The sequence below is a fragment of the Pseudocercospora fijiensis genome (genome assembly GCF_000340215.1).
Source record: "Pseudocercospora fijiensis CIRAD86 unplaced genomic scaffold MYCFIscaffold_10, whole genome shotgun sequence".
In the NCBI taxonomy this organism is placed as follows: domain Eukaryota; kingdom Fungi; phylum Ascomycota; class Dothideomycetes; order Mycosphaerellales; family Mycosphaerellaceae; genus Pseudocercospora; species Pseudocercospora fijiensis.
Window position 1 is genome coordinate 2,671,538 of NW_006921541.1, and position 17,419 is coordinate 2,688,956.

Below are 17,419 nucleotides of genomic sequence, written 5' to 3' on the forward strand. Positions count from 1 at the left end.
AATCCGAGCAAGGCTTAGATGATCCGCCATGTGAACCACAATGTCGTGCGGCTGAGCTTCGTCCGTTCTGCATATATGTGCTGAACTCTCGTTTTCGTATCTGTGTTCACCTCTCGAGATTTGCTGCATTCTAGTCAGTAGAAAAAGATCGTACCACCTCCAAGATCCGGCCCTGACATATACGATTACGCATGGTGTCAACGTATCGACGTAGTTTCTCCACCTTGCCGATTGTACCAAGATTTGTGGACAAAGCACTTGAATAGGATCGGGCTAGATCATTCGTGGAAGATTTGCTGCTGGGGTATAGACCAGCGCTCGATTGGCTGGCTAAACGTGCGTGACATGGCTCCACGCAGGTCGCATCTCAAGTCACGAAACGGGTGCTATACCTGCAAGAGGCGTCGAGTGAAGTGTAAGTCTAGCCAAGCATCCAACGGCACTAACCTTGTGAGAGGCACCAGGCTGATCAGGGAACAATGATTTGCATAGGTGACGAGAGCGGACCACCATGCACAAACTGCAAGATCAGGGACACAGACTGCAGCTTTCCGCCGGCCACTGTCTCGCACCACACTGCGTCTCCGCCATCCAACCATGCCAAGTCTTCTGCAATTGGTTCGGACATCTCGGCCCTCAGCAGCTCGATATCCTCAATGTCGACTGCCAGACATATCCCGGAACTTCGACTCATGCATCGCTGGTCGACGGTCACTTGCGAAACCATGGTCTCCGAGATCGCCGACGATCGAGAGATCTGGAGGAATGTTATGCCGGAGATTGCGATGAAGTATGACTTCCTTCTGAACAGTATGTTCGCTTTGACGTCTTTCCATTTAGCATACGACAGGCCGAACGAAGCGCCACAGCATCTGAGCGCCGCTCTGGACTACCAGACTCTCGCTTTCAAAAAGTTTCGTAGCGACCTAGAAGGAAGCATGATGGATGACGTAGAGGCTCATGATGCGTTGTTGTATTGCTCGATCATACTAATGGTGCTGGCCCTTGCATCGTCCACGCAGCCGTTGCTGAAAGAGGGAATGATACAAAATACGATCATCCATTTCGAGCTGGTCAGAGGAATCACCGTCGTCATGCTCAAGCGCCCAGAGTGCATCAAAGAGCATAAACTATTTGGGAAGATTCCAGATATGCTCCGGCTTCCCAAGCAAGGGTACAGTCCAAGAGCAGCAAGAGCTATACAGCTTCTCACCGAGATGAATGAGGCGAGGGCACCAATGTCGGACGAAGGGTATTCCAGTCCTGGACCGATAGAGCCCTTGCCCGAGGATAGACGATACCTGTCGTGCAAGAACGCCATCTGGTGGTTGGAATACCATTTTTCCACCTGTGGCGAGCTCAAGCACCGAGGATTTGTACTCGCTTGGCTGTCGCTTGCCGGTGATGATTTCATCCAAGCCATCAAAGAAGGTGACCAGATCTCTTTGCTTGCGGTCATGTGGTGGGGCGTCTTTCTGAACCCGCTGGGAGAACAGTACTGGTATGGAGAAGACTTTGGTAGAGATGTGGCGAATGAGGTTGTAGAAGCCGTCAAGCTCTCGTCAGAAGCGAGCGTCGGAGAATTGATCTACCTAGCGGAGCAGGAATTCCGCGAGGACATGGCACGAAAAGCCAATGATGGGAGCGAGCCACCGATCGAACCGCGCGAGCAGGTAATCGAGGAGAAGCCATTCTGGGAGGTCGACGATCCGGATGATCCTAATAGTCCTCACGGCAATGCACCAGCGTCAGTCATGGCGTATACCAGGAAGCAGAATAGCAAGCTATTTGGCGGAAGTATAGATCGATTGCAGGTCGCAGAAAGATTGGGAATGTCAAGATCGACTTCAGCTGGACTGGAGTGAATTGCGGTTGCGGGTTTGGATGCATTCGTGTAACTGTCGATGTATATCAGCTCAATCCCATAGAAACGACACCCATCTCAGCCATCCTTTTGGTCTCGGCTCTGGCTCCTCCGGCTTTCTCTCTATCTCGTCTAAAGCTTCATTCAGCGGAATATCAGCAAGATTGACGAATCTGGTTTTCTTGAAGAACTTCCAGAGCACAAACGCTGTGAGTACCAGAGGTATGTCGAGGTAGCTGGACACAAATCCCGAGGATGACCAGTTCCCTCTCGTGAAGTTGGAGAAGCCAGATGTGAACAGAATCACCACAGAAAGAACCAGTGCAACTGGCGTAGAAAATCTGGTCCATGTATTGTGCCATGGCAGGGCCGAGTATGGTATTGCCTGCTTCTTCATCGCAAGCATCAGACGCTGGTGGTTGATGAGAATGGAGATCCAGCTGATGAGGACACCGCAAGCCGTGAGGTTAACAAACCAGTAGAACACAGTTAGTGCTCCAGAGCTCAGGCTCATGAATGCGAGGAACATGAAAGCTGTCTGAACCATGACACAGACGTACGGGACTCCCCATGAAGTTGTGCGTAATAAAACCTTGGGCGCTTGCTTCTTCAACGCAAGCGCATAGAGTACACGAGTTCCAGCGAGCAGCGCCTGGTTTGAGGAGGACCATGCGGAAGTAATCACAACGGCGTTGACGACCGATGGGATCGCTTTGATTCCGGCAGCGGATGCAGCGATGACAAATGGTGATTGAGCTGCCGTGCCTGATTGATCGTCAAGCCGAGGGTCATCGCTGGCCACGAGCATGCCAACGACCAGGACTGCTAGGAGGTAGAAGATAGCGACTCGGAAGAAGACACGCTTGCAAGCTCTTGGGATAGCTTGTCTGGGGTTTCGCGTCTCAGCAGCGGCCATAGCAACAGATTCCGTGCCTGCAAAGGAGAACACGGCTGAACCCATGCAAGCCCAATATCCAAGAAAGTTGCCCCAGGCACCACTTCCGATGTATTCAACGAACGGTCCTGGAGTTTTCCAGTAGTGGAAACCTCGACGCTCAACGCCGGGGACACCGCCAAGGGAGATGACAAGTCCGAGGATGATTAGAAATATGATGAAGGCGATTTTGAGCAAGGCAAACCAGAACTCGACCTCGCCTTTGATACTATTAGCTAGAATAGGGTGTATTTGACGTGCACGCTGACTGCTTACCATACACGCGAATCAGCGAGATGCCGACAATGAAGGTCAAGCAGATTACGAGAATGATCCAGACGCTCGAATTGACGTCGGTCCAGTACTGGAACAAAACGCATATCGCCGAGATCTCCGCTGGGATCGATAGCCAATTGCCATAGACCTGGAGATGTGATCAGACGAGAGACACAGAAGGTAGGTCCGCTTTGCTTACGATGTTCCAGCCGATGGCAAAGCCCATCGCCGGATCCACGAGGAATTCGGCATGTCGTACAAAGGACCCCGTGACGGGCAGCAGTGCCGTGACTTCTCCCAGCGCAAACTGAACGGCGCAGACCATCAGGCCGACGGTAAGATAGCCAAGCAACGCTCCCAGAGGTCCTCCGGTCTGAATCGAAGCGCCAAGTCCCAGGAAGAGCCCCGTGCCGACGGCTCCTGCGATGGCGATGAGCGAGATGTGTCGTTGATGAAGTCCACGGCTCAAATCACGATCCTCGTTGGTCGTCACGAAGTCTGCTTCCTGCTCGGTGGGTTGTGATGGGCCTGCTGCTGCTGCTGCTGCTGCTGCTGCCGCTGCCAGACTCCGGGGCCTGGCATGCCGATCGACGTCGACGATGTTGATGGCCTCGCCTTTGCCATGGGAAGTGGTGGTATTGTCGATGTCGTGCACGCCCATGCTGTCCGAGTCGGCGTCTCCCAACAGCGGCGAAAGCTCTGTCGCCGTGGGAGAAGGCATGCTTTAGTTCTAAGCCATGGTGCAGTGGTGGGATGGCGTGCTGGCTTCGATGTCCGGCCGACATTTTGACATCGGCTATGAATGCCTGTTGGGGCCACGCCTGACTGCCAAGAATCACGTGGGATCGTCCAACTACTGCCAAGAATCACGTGGGATCGCTGCGGAACCTTGTCGCCGCTATTTCTACCGTGCTCGCTATAACTGCTACTATATACTCTAACTACTGCTAAGAATCACGTAGGATTGCTACGGAACCTTGTCGCCGCTATTTCTACTATGCTCGCTATAACTGCTACTATACTGTATCCTCCGACTACTACCCAAAACACTTCTCCTAGACATCTCATAACTTTCGCATGTCTTTCCTCTTTTCCACCGGCCGTCCATGCGCTTGAAGAGCAATCCCCACGCGCTCCTTCAGGCCTAGAACCTCCTTCGGAACCACAACGAAAGGGATATCAAGAGTCCTGAGCATCGTGCGAAATTGCTCATCGTGCTCCCTCCATTCTCCATCGTAGCTGGGCATCCACCTGACACCATCATTGGTCATCCACGGGCCACCAGCCTCGCAGAGCAGCACTGTCCCAGCCCTCAGTTTCTGCTCCAGCCATTTCCATGCTGGCGAATCAAGCATTTCGCTGACGGCAGTATCGCCCACGAAGAGTGCCGTGTAGACGAGAGGGTCAAGGCCGGACCGATCAGATATGTACCATTGCGAGACTCTGGAAGCATCGCGTTCTGCGCCGTACTGTGCATCAAGTATGGCCTGCTGCAGTGTGAGTACTTTCTGTGGGTCGTGGAAGTATTCTCCTTGCTTGAAGTCGAGCTTCTCCAACACTTCTCGAGCTGTCTCGGCTATGATGCTGGGCGGATCGCTGCCAAACGATTGGCTGTGCTGGTCAAAGTGTTCTTGCAGCGCCTTCAACAACGTCGTCTTTCCGGTACATGATGGGCCCACGATGTAGATATTCTTCTGCTGTTGTGCTTCCATGGTCAGCCGAGCTAAGAATTCCAAGGAGACGCGCGCGAGAAAGGCGTCGTCTGATGAGGTGAGTAAAGCATTGCCCATAAAACCGTACGGTTTTTTAGCGCAAATGAATGCTGATTGTGCAGGGGCTTGCTGGGCATGGGTTGGCAAATATGCCGGCCCGACGTCTATTGTTTGGTTGTCATTCGCATTGTTGTTGTGTTGGCTGAACATCTCTTGAACACGGTCGTACGTTATCCGGAGAAGTCTTGAAAGGACATGACGAGCGTGAAGTCATTCACGCACGTCCTGCAAGATGGCATTGCGCCGACGGACAATCTCTGGCACTATCATGTCCCCAACCTGCCGTCATCTTCGAAGACAGATCATGCTCGTCTTATCAAAGCAATCACTCTCGTCTCGAATGCGCACGAGCAGCTCATCTCCTTGCACATGGTCCCAGCGCCCTTCAACCGCGTCATCAAAGATGATCCGCTCCACCAGTTCCTCTTGCTGAGTGTTGCCGATTTTCGGCTCCAGATTACAGCGAACACCAAGGATGGCGAGACACAGCCTGCGCCAGCCCGAGAAAGTGCGGAATATGTCGCCAGGTTGTTGAAGACTGGTGTCGTCCTGAATGGCCTTGCGTACCACTTCTTCGGTCACAGCAATAGCCAGCTGAAATCGCGGTCGTGCTTTCTGTTCGCAGCATCCAAGGAAGTGATAAAAGAAAAGGTGGAAGCACTGGCGGACTTCTCCAACATGCAATCTGTCGGCAAAAAGGCGAAGCGTCTAGGCTTGCTGTTCTCGAGCGCCGAGCACGCTTTAGAGCTGCAGCCGGAACGCTGCACTGACATTGATGATGTCAAGTTGGGTGACTATGTGTTCACAGATGGATGCGGCCTGATTGCAGTACGACTGGCGAAACAGGTTGCGCAGCGCAAACGCATTGTCTACAGGAACAAAAGGTACTTACCCTCGGTGTTGCAGATACGTTATCGGGGCTACAAAGGAGTCCTGATGATTGACCCGACATTGACTGGCCAAACTCAAGTCTTGTTCCGAAAGTCAATGAAGAAGCTCAAAGATGTCAAAGACCTCTCATTTTCCGTGGTCGAGCATTCCAAGGTACGTCCACCTGATTGGAACGAAGAGTGGTACTGAAGCTGGCAGCCATACACTTTCGGTTTCTTGAACGATGAGATTGTCGTCCTTCTCAACGCCCTCGGCGTGTCAACTGACACCATACTCAGCAAGCAGACGGAATACTTGCAATTCCTGGACGAAGCATACAATGGAGAGCCCAGAGCCGCATTTCGGTTCTTGTCATATCAGAACGAGCTAGATCTGGCGGAGAAGTTACTCATTGAAGGCGTCCACAGTGTGCGCAAGTCTCTTCGGAGCCTCGTCAAGACAGAGTACAGTCGAATGCTCAACAAGTATGAAGAGCAGCGTTGTCGCATCATGCTCACCCAGTCAAGACTGCTTTTTGGCGTATGCGACCCCACCGGCAGAGACGGCGGTATGAGTAGACTTCCTCCAGGAACATGCTTCGTCCGAATAACTCTGGACGGAGATGGAGAACCCAGAACCTTGATCAACACAGAGGTTCTGGTCACCCGTAACCCTTGTCTCCATCCTGGTGACCTGCAAAAGTTCCGAGCTGTTGATGTTCCCGAGTTCTCGCACTTGGTCGATTGCATAGTGTTCCCAATCCGTGGGAGCAGGCCCAGCGCTGACCTGATGTCGGGCGGAGATCTCGATGGAGATAAATGTGAGTTTCTCGGTTCGGTTGTTGACAACTTCGAATCATCCATCTGATTCTCGGATCAGTTTTCGTTACGTGGGATCCGGATATCATTCCAAAAAAGATCGCGGAGGCCGCGATGTACCCTGGCGTCAAAGAACGACATCACTTTGGTGAGATCACCGGTGACGATAGAGCAGAATACTTCGCTCGATACCGAAGCACGTCTCTTGGGAAGATCAAGAACCTCTACCTGAAATGGGCTCGTTTGAAAGGCGCTATGAGTCCAGAATGCCAGCAACTCAATCGTCTCTTCTCCCAATGCGTGGACGGCAATCATGTGAAGGTCCCAGCGGCTTTCGAGGATCCTCCCGAGACTCCCCCGGATGCTTTGCCATTCATCTTAGACGTCTTGCATGACGCCGCGACCGCTACAATCACCAGGAACACCCATCGCGTTTTCGATAACGAATCTAGTCCTACTGATATACTGGATTTGATCTCGTGCAGAGACTCAATCGCAATTTCAGAATTCGAGCTGATTCAATTTGTACTAAGAAGCTGTACAAAGACTGGAGAGGACTTTGCCAGCTTTGCAGACCTATTTAATTATGCTGCTCTGGATGATGAACAGAAGGCTTGGGTCATTGGCCAATTACCTCCGTCACGTCACATGCCGTGTCTGATCAAGAATGGCCTCGTCCAGTGAGCATATCCACTTGCGCTGTCAAATGGCACAAAATACATATGAGAATTGCATGTCGAGACTGACTAACAATATCGTTTTCGCCATCAGGTCAGATTTGATCCTTCTCTCGGAGATGCGCAAGTTTGAGCTTCATCATGCCGGTCTCCACTGGCAGCCGGTATTTCTGTCAAGTGTCGACCGAATGGCTCGGTTCCTGCCTAGTGTGTGCCGTGCACTGGACGTCTTCCACAAGAAATTGGTAATCCTGAGAGCCGATGAACGTCTCACGCTCATGATCTATGTGCCGCAGAAAATAGCTCGAGCGTCAGAGGTCCAAGTCGATGCTTCAGTGAGGGTCTTTGCGATCCCACGATCGTCAGACACTGGAATGACACCATATAAAGTCATGCCTACTAAGGTCAACTACAGACTCTACTGCGACGACACAGTGTTTCAACTGTACGAGACAAAGCGTGCAAACACTTTCGTCTTCTTGACTAAAGGCCCTGTTGACACTTCATCCTACCGTGACACGAACACGATGGGGGAAAGGAGGCGGCAGAAGCAAAAGACGCTCGATGAAGGCTTAAACTTTGACTGTAGAGCAAGTGTTGCTTTGCAGAAGATCAGCGCGCAGGTGCAGAAGCATGTAGGCAGAATGAACAGAGCTGGTATACTCGCAGCGGTAAGCACCACTCACTTCAAGCCGGTTCGCGTCAAGCTCACAATTGTCCTAGGAAATCTATGTCATCAGTAATCGAGACGTCCAATCCATGCGGTACCTTGATCGGTGGCTGCACTTCATCGACACGGAAGAGAAGCTCCCCAACTTTGAGCCCGTTTCACAGGAGTACCGGATCCCAACCATGAGTGACAGCGAACGCAGTAAAATCCCGGAAAAGATTGCTCGAATTGTCTGGGATCACGATTTCCAGGCAGTCGAGCAGCTTACGACTGCTGGCGAGATCACCCACACCTTACAGCTACTGCACAACACAGCACAGCTGAGTGTACTGCAATTAATCTACACCCGACTGATCGAATCCGTCACAAGAAAGAATGAAACAACGCAACTATGCACGCTCCGCTCTCTTCTCGAATTTCTCCCCACTGCTGCTTTCCTCGCCCAGTCGCTCTTGGACTCTCAACTCTGGAAGCTTCACTGTCAATCACTTGCAGAAGAATCCAGCGTAATCTTCCTCGCCATTCTACCAGAATTCGCCCTTCTCTCGCATCAGATATCCGCATTCGTGAAGAAACCATTCCAAACCGTCCTTCGCAACATCAAACAAATCTCCGTACAACAACTTGTAGATCTGTGCGAGATCATCGCGCTGACTATGCCCGACGTGGAGCTCGCCCTGGATTTTTTGCTCGAGTGTCTGGAACCTGAGATTTCACGTATACTGGTAGGGAGACCACTGGAGATATCCCAATGCATCAAGCAGCTCATCGGGATCGCAATTGAACATATCGAGGAAGCAAATAGCAACAGGAAATTTCTGGGTCAAACTCTTCGATTGGTGCATGACAGAAATTCCGACGGGTTCACGGTCGTCAAGACTCTTGTTCGCATCGACTCGCCGAGCACAGCTTTGAAGACTGGCGATCATATTCAATTAGTGGTGACTGAATCTCCGTCCAATGCTCCGCTCAAGCAGCCGTATACTATGGATGCTGTGGTCCTGCACACAGAACAAGGCTCGGCGAGACTTCGATGCATACATCGCCCTCCTTCGTATGTACAAGACTGTGCCTGGAAGTATCGAAACTGCGGATCTTTCGTCACGAGTAAAGCGATGTTTGACGCCGTCGCGAGATTCTATGGAAGCAAGGAAGTATGCTGTCCATTGTACAAATTACTCGTTGGCTTCCCTCCGTCAGTCAAGAAACAAGACGTGAACGAGGGTAGTAAAATCATCGGAACAATGCATCCACTGCTCAACAACAGTCAAAATAAAGCACTGCAAGCCGCAATGCAGCATCGCCTGCTCTTTCTCTGGGGCCCTCCAGGAACTGGGAAGACTCACACAATCGCAATCATTCTCCAAAACCTGCTTGTCAAATTTCCCGCGTCAAGAATTTTAGCCACGGCCCCGACACATAATGCCGTGGACAACATGCTACAAAAATTTATCGAGAAGAGTTCGAAAGCTCTTGCCTACAAACCTCTCCGAGTAGCCACAGATGTGAGTTCTCTCCTTCTATCACAGAACTCTTGTACCACCTATCGACTAACTACTCCTCAGCTCAGCAAAGTCTCCTCATCTCTACACGCCTTCACATGCGACGCCTTCGTAGGCCAAGATCTCACAGACTCGCACAGCGGACGACGAAAAGCTCAGGAACGAGTCACGCAAAGCCGTCTCATCTTCACGACATGTATCGGCGCAGGGCTCGGTTTGCTGCGGAGCGAGGACTTCGACATCGTGCTCGTAGACGAAGCCTCGCAGCAAACTGAGGCAGAAACACTCGTGCCTTTGACGAAAGGTTGTCGAAGAGCGATACTCGTCGGCGACCATGTCCAGCTTCGCGCGACGGTTCAGAAACATTCCGTCCTGTCGGGGTTTGATGTTTCGTTGTTTGAGAGACATTACACCGCTTCTTCTTCCTCTTCCTCTTCTTCTTCTGCGAAAGTCATGCTGGATACGCAGTATAGAATGCATCCGGACATCTGTAAATTCAGTTCCCAAGAATTTTATTTCGGACGTTTGTATTCGGATCGAGCGATGGGTGGTTCGATCAGGCTTCCGAGCTCTGCTTTTCCCTGGCCAGGAGAAAGTCGGAAGGTTTTCGTGCAGTGTTCTACGTCGGAAGACCTGGGACATCAGTCGAAATCGAATGAGGGGCAGATTGCACTCTGTCGGGAAATTTGCAGGCTTCTTCTCACGAGGGACTCGCACGCGATGAAAGATGACACGAGTATTGCGATTCTCACGCCTTACTCTCGGCAGCGATTGAGATTGTCAAGCGAGCTTCCCGGAGAGTTGATCGTCTCAAGCATTGATGGGTTTCAGGGTCGTGAGGCGGATATCGTTGTCTTTGTAACGGTGCGTTGCAATGTACATTACGAGATCGGCTTCCTTAAGGACTTGCGTCGACTCAACGTCGCCGTGACTAGAGCGAGAGCTGGGATTATTATTATAGGTGATCGGCAGACGTTGACGGGTCGTCTCGAGGATGATGCTGATGCGGATATCAAACTCACTTGGAGGCGGCTGTTGGATCAATGCGTCCAAGTCTTGGTTGACGTTGATGGATAGGGTGTGGTCGTCTCATGAGCTGCTTTAATGCAAGGCTACTTCGTCAATGAAGCTCGAGTTTGAGACTGCTGTGGCAACGCTCATTTCGAAACTTTGGATTACTACTTCACGGTGCCGGTGTCGTTGGCCTCACTCCAGACTGCCATGCAATGGGTTTCTAAGAAGCGCTCGGAGGCGCGTCCGGCGGAAAACAACGCGGTTGACGTTTGCAAACGCTGACATACTGAAATATCATGACATACGCTGCTCAGAAATTAGCGTCAATATGCTTTCTGGGTACGCTGACTTCCTCTCGCGTACTGTACATGCCTATCCCAATCCTCCAGCCTCGTATACGGACTTCTCAACCACGCTTCCAACTCATGCAACAGGAGACGCGTATTGTCAAGCCCGAGGAAGTCTGCGAGCAATTCCTCTGCTTTTCCATCCGCTCCCTTCAGCTCATTCGATTTCAGCACAGCAACAATATACTCCATCAGAAAGCCACGATTCCCAGCTCTTGGATTGCTGTCAAGAAACGTAAAGACTTGTAGTTCCCTCCGTAGAAATGTCTTCGCTCGCGACTGTAGTTCTGGTGACGTAGCAAATTCCTGCACCGTGAAATCTTGATATTGGGATATACGATTTGCGCCAACGCGGAGAGAATATGACTGGTCTCGGTAGACTTGTCTACGTCGCTCCACGTCATCGCTCGGAGGCGGTATGCGAGCATATCGAGGCGGCGCTCGTCTTCGGAGAGGTATACGCCTTCTTTGCGGTCCTTGAGTTGTCGATGCCTTCAACTCTTTCGGTGGGACATGGTATGTGCTGTAGTCGTGGGGACTTCGCCAGTCATAGTGCACTTCCTTGACTTCCGCCTTGCATAGCGGACATGTTGACTGCTCTTGTAGCCATGATACTAGACATAGAAAGTCGAAGCTCAAGTGGTTGCAGGGTGTGGCCACTGCCCGTTCTGTGATGATTTCAAGGCATATCGTGCAGGATTCTTGCGGCTTGTGGGCTGCCGTTGCTTGTGATCTCGCAGCTCCTTTGATTTTGAAGTCGTCGATGTCGCTGTCTGCACTCTGCGATATTGTCCTGTCCATGCACTGTGCTGGTGTTGTAGAGGAGTAGTGTCTTGCGCGCGTCGCTGAGGCCCTGTCTACTTGCAACAGGTTATGGCGTAAACCGAGAGATTATAATAACCTTATAAGCGGCTTAGATTATGGCGACTTATAATCGGTTATCTATGAGATAGTGCCAGGTGTTAAGACCCACATAATAAGCCTCCGGCTCGGCAGCTATACTCCACCTCTTTATAGTAGGCTATATAGCTTCTAGTAGTATTTGTAATAATATCGATAATAGCGTAGTAGGTAGTAAATTAGCGGGCGAAGGGTAGGGAGGACGAGTGCTTCGGCGAGTGTAGTTTATAGTATAGTTACTATATAAATATACGGTTAGTCGAGCAGCTAGTCTCTTAGTTTAAAGCTATTCGAATACTAGCAAATATAGTCTCTTAATCGACGGATTCTTAGCCCTCTTAGGCTTTATTAAAGACACCTTCTTTAAAGGCAAAGGCGACTCGGAAGCGTACGGCGACTATAATACCTATTAATAAAGATAGGTAGCGTAAAGCGCTACAATAGTAGACTTAAGAGTAGACTAAGTACTTCCTCGACTAGTTAAACGAGTTTAAGAAGATTAGCCGTAGTACTAATACTAATAACTTCTAGTTAGGTAACCTCCGAGACCTAGCTACGTTAATAAACAAGAAATATAGTACTAAGCGTACTATAGACTATCTAAAGAATAAGTAGTCGTTAATTAAGAAGGACTAGACTATATAGATTGCTTACTTAAAGTATATAAGTAGCTAGAATAGTATGCCTCTAACCGCCGAGTCGGACGTAGAAGACGCCTATTTCGACGAGAATCTAAGGTATACTTCTTTCTGTAATAAATTGCTAGAGCACTTCGATATTATAGACGAATTAATCGGCTTAGAGGTAGCTATAGGCGATTATATAGCGACTAACGAGGCCTTCGGTAAAGAAAGCGAGGATAAGGGTAGTAAGAGTAAGGAATCGGAGGTTAAAGTTACGGTAGAAGGCGCGGCTTCCGCGCCTTTTACGGAAGAGCAATTAATAGTATTACGCGCTACTAAGGCAGCGGAAAAGCATTAAAAGAAGATATAGAAGGAGGCCGATCGGGTTTATAAGAAGGCGGAGGATATAAACGAGAAGAATCTAACTATTATAAAGTCGTTATAGAAGGTCTTCGAGCCGATAGTATTAATAGTCGTAGAGGTAGTAAAGGATAGTAAGGAAGAACGTACTTTAGCGAAGAAACTAGCGGACGAGTAACGCGCTAATGCGCTAGCCGCTACTAAGGCTAGTTTAGTCGTTAGTAACGTTACAAAGCGGCTACTAGATAAGAAGATATTACGATATAATACTATTATATATACAATAGTAGGCAGCGGTTACTATCGACCGCTACGGTCGCTATTACTACTAATAGTAGGACTATTATATAGATAGCTTGCCTCGCGGTACCTTAGAGAATATATTAACTTTTATACCGTATAACCGTTACGATACCTTCGTACTATAACCGTATACCTAGCAACTTAGTAGCTTCGCTTAACACTTAGTTAACTTCTATACTAACTACTAGTCCTCTACCTAAATCGACCCTAGTTATTATAGCTACGACGAGAATCGACGCGATTAGCTATAGGTCCTACCGATCTTCCGCCGATTACTACGATTTAACTCCTACCCGTTACGACGGTACCTATTCGATTTACTACCCTTCCGTACTATATCCTACCGACGCGCGAGCGCCTTATCGGCGATCCTATTAGTACCCCGAGGAGACAGTAGTAGTAGTTTCTACCTTTAGTAGCAATTGCCTACTATACCTAGGTCTAGGGATAGCCGCTTTCCCTAAGAGGACCTGCCCCGATAAGCTACGCTCCTCCGCCTTTAGTCGGTTCTCTATTATTGTCCTCCGTTTAGAGACTATCTCGCCTCTACCCTCTTACTAATAGTTTACCCGCTTGCTATAGCTCCTTCGGACTCGCTTCTAACTCTAGTAGAAGCCTCGAAATTAGCTAAGCTAGCGGTTTAACCGCTGCCCTAGTACTATAATCTCGGATTGCTAGATATAGAGCCCTATATCCTACGTATCTGTTCCTATATTTAGAACTACGTCGATTATAGCGAGAACTTCGCGACCTAGCTTAGGGCAAAGCACGGCCGAATCGACTTGCTTGCCTTATACGTTCTATACTATTACCCGCTCGTAGGAAATCCGCCGCCTCTATAGGCTAAAATCGAGGAACTCTACCTAGACGCCCTTAACGGTTACAACTTCCTAGGATAGTAGGTAGTAGATAAAGGAATTCTAACTAAATCGGTTAAGGAGCTTAAAGCCGCGCTCCTAACGGTACGCGATTTACGCTATTACCGTTAATTCTACTCGGAGATCTATCTACTATCTATAGTAGAGTAGCGCCTACCGGCCTAACCGGCTTAAGTTCTACCGCGGCCTACGGTTTCGCCTATTACTACGATAGAAACAACCGTACCGCTAGAATAGCGTCTCGGTTCGCCTAATAGCTCGCTTAAATCGGTTTTCTTATAGAGGCTACTTAAGCTACGATACCTAGCGGACGAGAATCCTTAGAAGCTAAGGGGGCCTCTACCTAAGACTTTCCCTAAGGAACCGTTAACTAGGCCTTCCGATCTATCGACGTCGCTGTTCTAGGATATCGGTCGCGGCTAATTGCCTCTAATAAACGACGGCCTCGCCGACCTATAGGCTAACGAGCCGCGTAGTCGTTTCTAATATCGTACCCTAGTAGATGCCTCGCAAACAACCGAGGAGATCGATAGGGCGAACATCGCTATATAACAAAACTATTAGCGTTATAATTATCTTCGCGAATTAGCTAGACGGAGAGGAGTCTATTTTAACGAAGTCGTATTAGACTTTCTAATAGAATAGGCGATTTTACCGCTATCGACTACGCGTAAGCTAAGTCCGCCCTAGCTAAACCTAGGTTAATACAATTACTAGTAGAGGGCAGACGTATATATAAATGCCCGTAGGTATAGCCGCTTACGTTAGGGCAGGTTTACGCTAGGCGATCCGCCTAGCAATCCGCCTAGTAATCCTCCTAGTAATCTACCTAGTAATCCTCCTAACGATCCTCTACTACCGCTATCTAGTAACTTCGATCTAGGTAATTCCTCTCGTAAGCCGACGTAGGGTTAGCCTTTGCCCTTTCTACTATTAGACTTATAGGGTCTACTACGGAAAGGTAAGAAGCAACGCCGAAAGCACCGTCGGTATAGGGATAATCTAAGTAAGGATAGATCCTTATTAGATAGTAAGGATTCGGACGACTCCGATTAATCCTCGTCGGATAACAATAGCTCCTTAGATACTAGTTATTATAGACACGCCCGCCGTCGTAGATACTATTAGTATTATTAGGACTACGTCGCAGAATCGCTAGTTTCTAAAGCGAGTTATGTCTAGGGGTACTACGCCCGCCTCTAGCGGCTATAGTTCGATCTAGCGTATCTTAGGTTCTTCGATCCTCTACTTAGCGTTACGGATTATAGCGAGGGAGACTACGCCTTAGTTAGGAACAAGATAATATACCGTTCGGTATATGCTTTTATCGAAGCGGCTAAGAATTATACTTATATTATAGGGCAAGAGACGGTTCGTTTTAACCTCTCTTTTTACTTTCGAGAGGTAGCGCTTAGTTAGTATTATAGTTGCCTTTCTAGCTGTAGCTAAGTAAAGCTCCGCGGCGGATACGGTCTAAAGCGCTAGGAACGTTATCTTAGTAAGAAATAGAAGGTCCCTCCGATAAAGGCGATAGATCTCCTCGATAAGTAACGCTATAACTAGTAGGATATCGCTTTAGGGCGTTTAGTAATAGACTTTATTATTAAGACGGTACGACTCGCTAAGAATACCGGCGTACGGAAATCGAACCGGCTCTTAGAAGCTTACTATCGAATAGACCCGCGCCTCTAATTAAATATAAACAAGCTAAATTGTCGTATAAAGGTCGATAAGTAGGTTATATACTATAAGAAGTAGGCATTAATCTAGGAGTATATGCTTTCGTTCTCGTCTAATCGTCGCTAAGACGCTACGACTAGGAATAATAGCCGCGCTAGTAAGGCTACCTAGTAGAACTAATACGAAGGGAACGCCTCTTATACTCTAGCGAGCTTCGCTCTAGTAAGAGCATCCTCTAACTACTAGAACCGCGATATCGACCGACCGAACCTACTACGCCTTACTAACGCCTATTAGCAGAATCGCCTACCTAATGCCCCTTAGTAGAATCGCCTACCGCCGGTAGGAAATAGTAAAGGACCGTTAAAGGATAGTAGCCCTACCTTCCTCCTAAAAGACTTAAAGCGAGTCGATTCGCGCCTATTTAATCGATAGGATAGAAAGCGTAACGATCGAGCTTGTAAGTAGGCTAACTTTGCCGATAATAGTAAGAAAGTAGGCAATACTATAAATAATACTAACTAAGCCGACGACGGCTATTAGGAGGATAGTTAGGATAATAATAGGAGAACCGACGTAGATAATTGTAGCTATTTTAGTAACGCCGGAGAAGACGCCGACTACTTTACCGACCTATACGACTCCGATCCGGGCTTAGGAGCTTACTTTGCGAGCGTAGGCGACTGCTTACTATTAGCGTTAAACTCGGTACTATAGGCTAAAGCGTCCCTACTAGCGGCGATCTAACTATTTGCCTCTACGAAGCACGCTTACAAGGTCTATAGGCAGCGATTTAAGTTAGGCAACCTTCTATACTAGTATGTTTATAAGAAGTATATAGAGGCGACAACGCCTTCTACTATTATCGAACGCGTATCGGCAAACCCGGAAGTAATTTAGTCGAAGGCGCCTCCGTTAGCTTAGTAAGGTTACGTATTCTAGAATTAGCAATATATAACTTTCCCTCTTCGGTTGTTACTATCTGGTATATCTATATAGGTCTGCCTAGATACTGGCTATACGCTTACTATTATAGAAAAAGACTTCGTTTTAAGCTATTACCCGGACGTAGAGGTACGTAAGCTACGCGAACCGATCGAAATCGGCGGCATTGCCGGCGCGTATCGCTCCGAGGAATACGTCGTATTAGACATATTTGTCCTAGTAGCGAAGACGGACGGTATAGTCTCCCTAGTACAAATAACTCGTAAGGTTTACCTAGTTCCTAAACTAAAGGCAAAAATCCTAGTCGGTATAAATACGATTACTCTAGAGGGAATAAAGATCGATGTTCCTATATAGACGGTTACTATAGCTAGTTAGGACAACGCCTGTTTTAAAGTAGCTATTAAGCGTAAGAAAGGGAAGTCGGTTTAGCGCCCTATAAGGCTAGCGGAGGACGTAATATTAGCGCCGCATACAGTCGCCCTCGCGCTAGTTAAGTATAGCGGTAACCTCCCTAAGGGCTAGGATTTTATTCTTAACGCCGGTTTCTTAGTCTAGCTAACTAGTAATATATAGGGATTGTCGTTACAAGCTCCGCCGTTAGTAACGGCGTATAATTAGGTCGTAGACGCTAATTTTTCTTATATATACATTCGTAACGATACGACGACTCTAGTAACGATTCGAGCTAGATAGCTACTCGGTTCGTTAAGTAATAGGACTATTACTAGGGCCTACTATATCGACGTAGCCGACTACGGACTAGCGGGATTAAGTCCTAACGCTTTTACGGCTACGCGGGATATACTAAATATATAGCAGGAATACTAGTACGCGTTAGGCGTAACGATCTATAGTAACGATAACTAGGCAGACTAAATCGCTATAGCGGTCGAGCGGTATCTAGAGCTTTTTACGGATCGCTAAACGGTAGTCGATATTCCTAAGTACGATTATATACCTATCCCTATAGTACCGAACTACTT

At 48.6% G+C, this 17,419-nt stretch overlaps 4 protein-coding genes across 4 annotated transcripts; 2 read left to right on the forward strand and 2 right to left on the reverse strand.

The window, feature by feature from the left end:
* Positions 1–470: 470 nt before the first annotated feature.
* MYCFIDRAFT_184137 (uncharacterized protein) lies at positions 471–2,253 on the forward strand. The gene has a single exon (XM_007933570.1). It carries the CDS (start codon positions 657–659, stop codon positions 1,863–1,865), a length of 1,209 nt encoding a protein of 402 aa, XP_007931761.1. The 5' UTR covers positions 471–656; the 3' UTR covers positions 1,866–2,253.
* Positions 471–5,116, reverse strand: MYCFIDRAFT_205386 (uncharacterized protein; the record flags this gene model as incomplete). Its single annotated transcript, XM_007933571.1, has 4 exons — positions 471–3,019; positions 3,075–3,222; positions 3,274–3,552; positions 5,069–5,116. 4 exons carry the CDS (start codon positions 5,114–5,116, stop codon positions 1,917–1,919), a joined length of 1,578 nt encoding a protein of 525 aa, XP_007931762.1. The 3' UTR covers positions 471–1,916.
* On the forward strand, positions 5,042–10,460 carry MYCFIDRAFT_145022 (uncharacterized protein; the record flags this gene model as incomplete). Its single annotated transcript, XM_007933572.1, has 6 exons — positions 5,042–5,890; positions 5,936–6,536; positions 6,596–7,214; positions 7,306–7,882; positions 7,935–9,386; positions 9,447–10,460. 6 exons carry the CDS (start codon positions 5,042–5,044, stop codon positions 10,458–10,460), a joined length of 5,112 nt encoding a protein of 1,703 aa, XP_007931763.1.
* Positions 10,461–10,753: 293 nt separating this feature from the next.
* Positions 10,754–11,440, reverse strand: MYCFIDRAFT_110984 (uncharacterized protein; the record flags this gene model as incomplete). Its single annotated transcript, XM_007933573.1, has 1 exon — positions 10,754–11,440. A coding segment is annotated over one exon (687 nt), but the record flags the coding sequence as incomplete, so codon positions are not given.
* Positions 11,441–17,419: the final 5,979 nt, after the last annotated feature.

Bases quoted from the DNA above. Each gene is read 5' to 3' on its own strand.
- MYCFIDRAFT_184137 (XM_007933570.1), top strand. From the start codon at position 657: ATGTCGACTGCCAGACATATCCCGGAACTTCGACTCATGCATCGCTGG.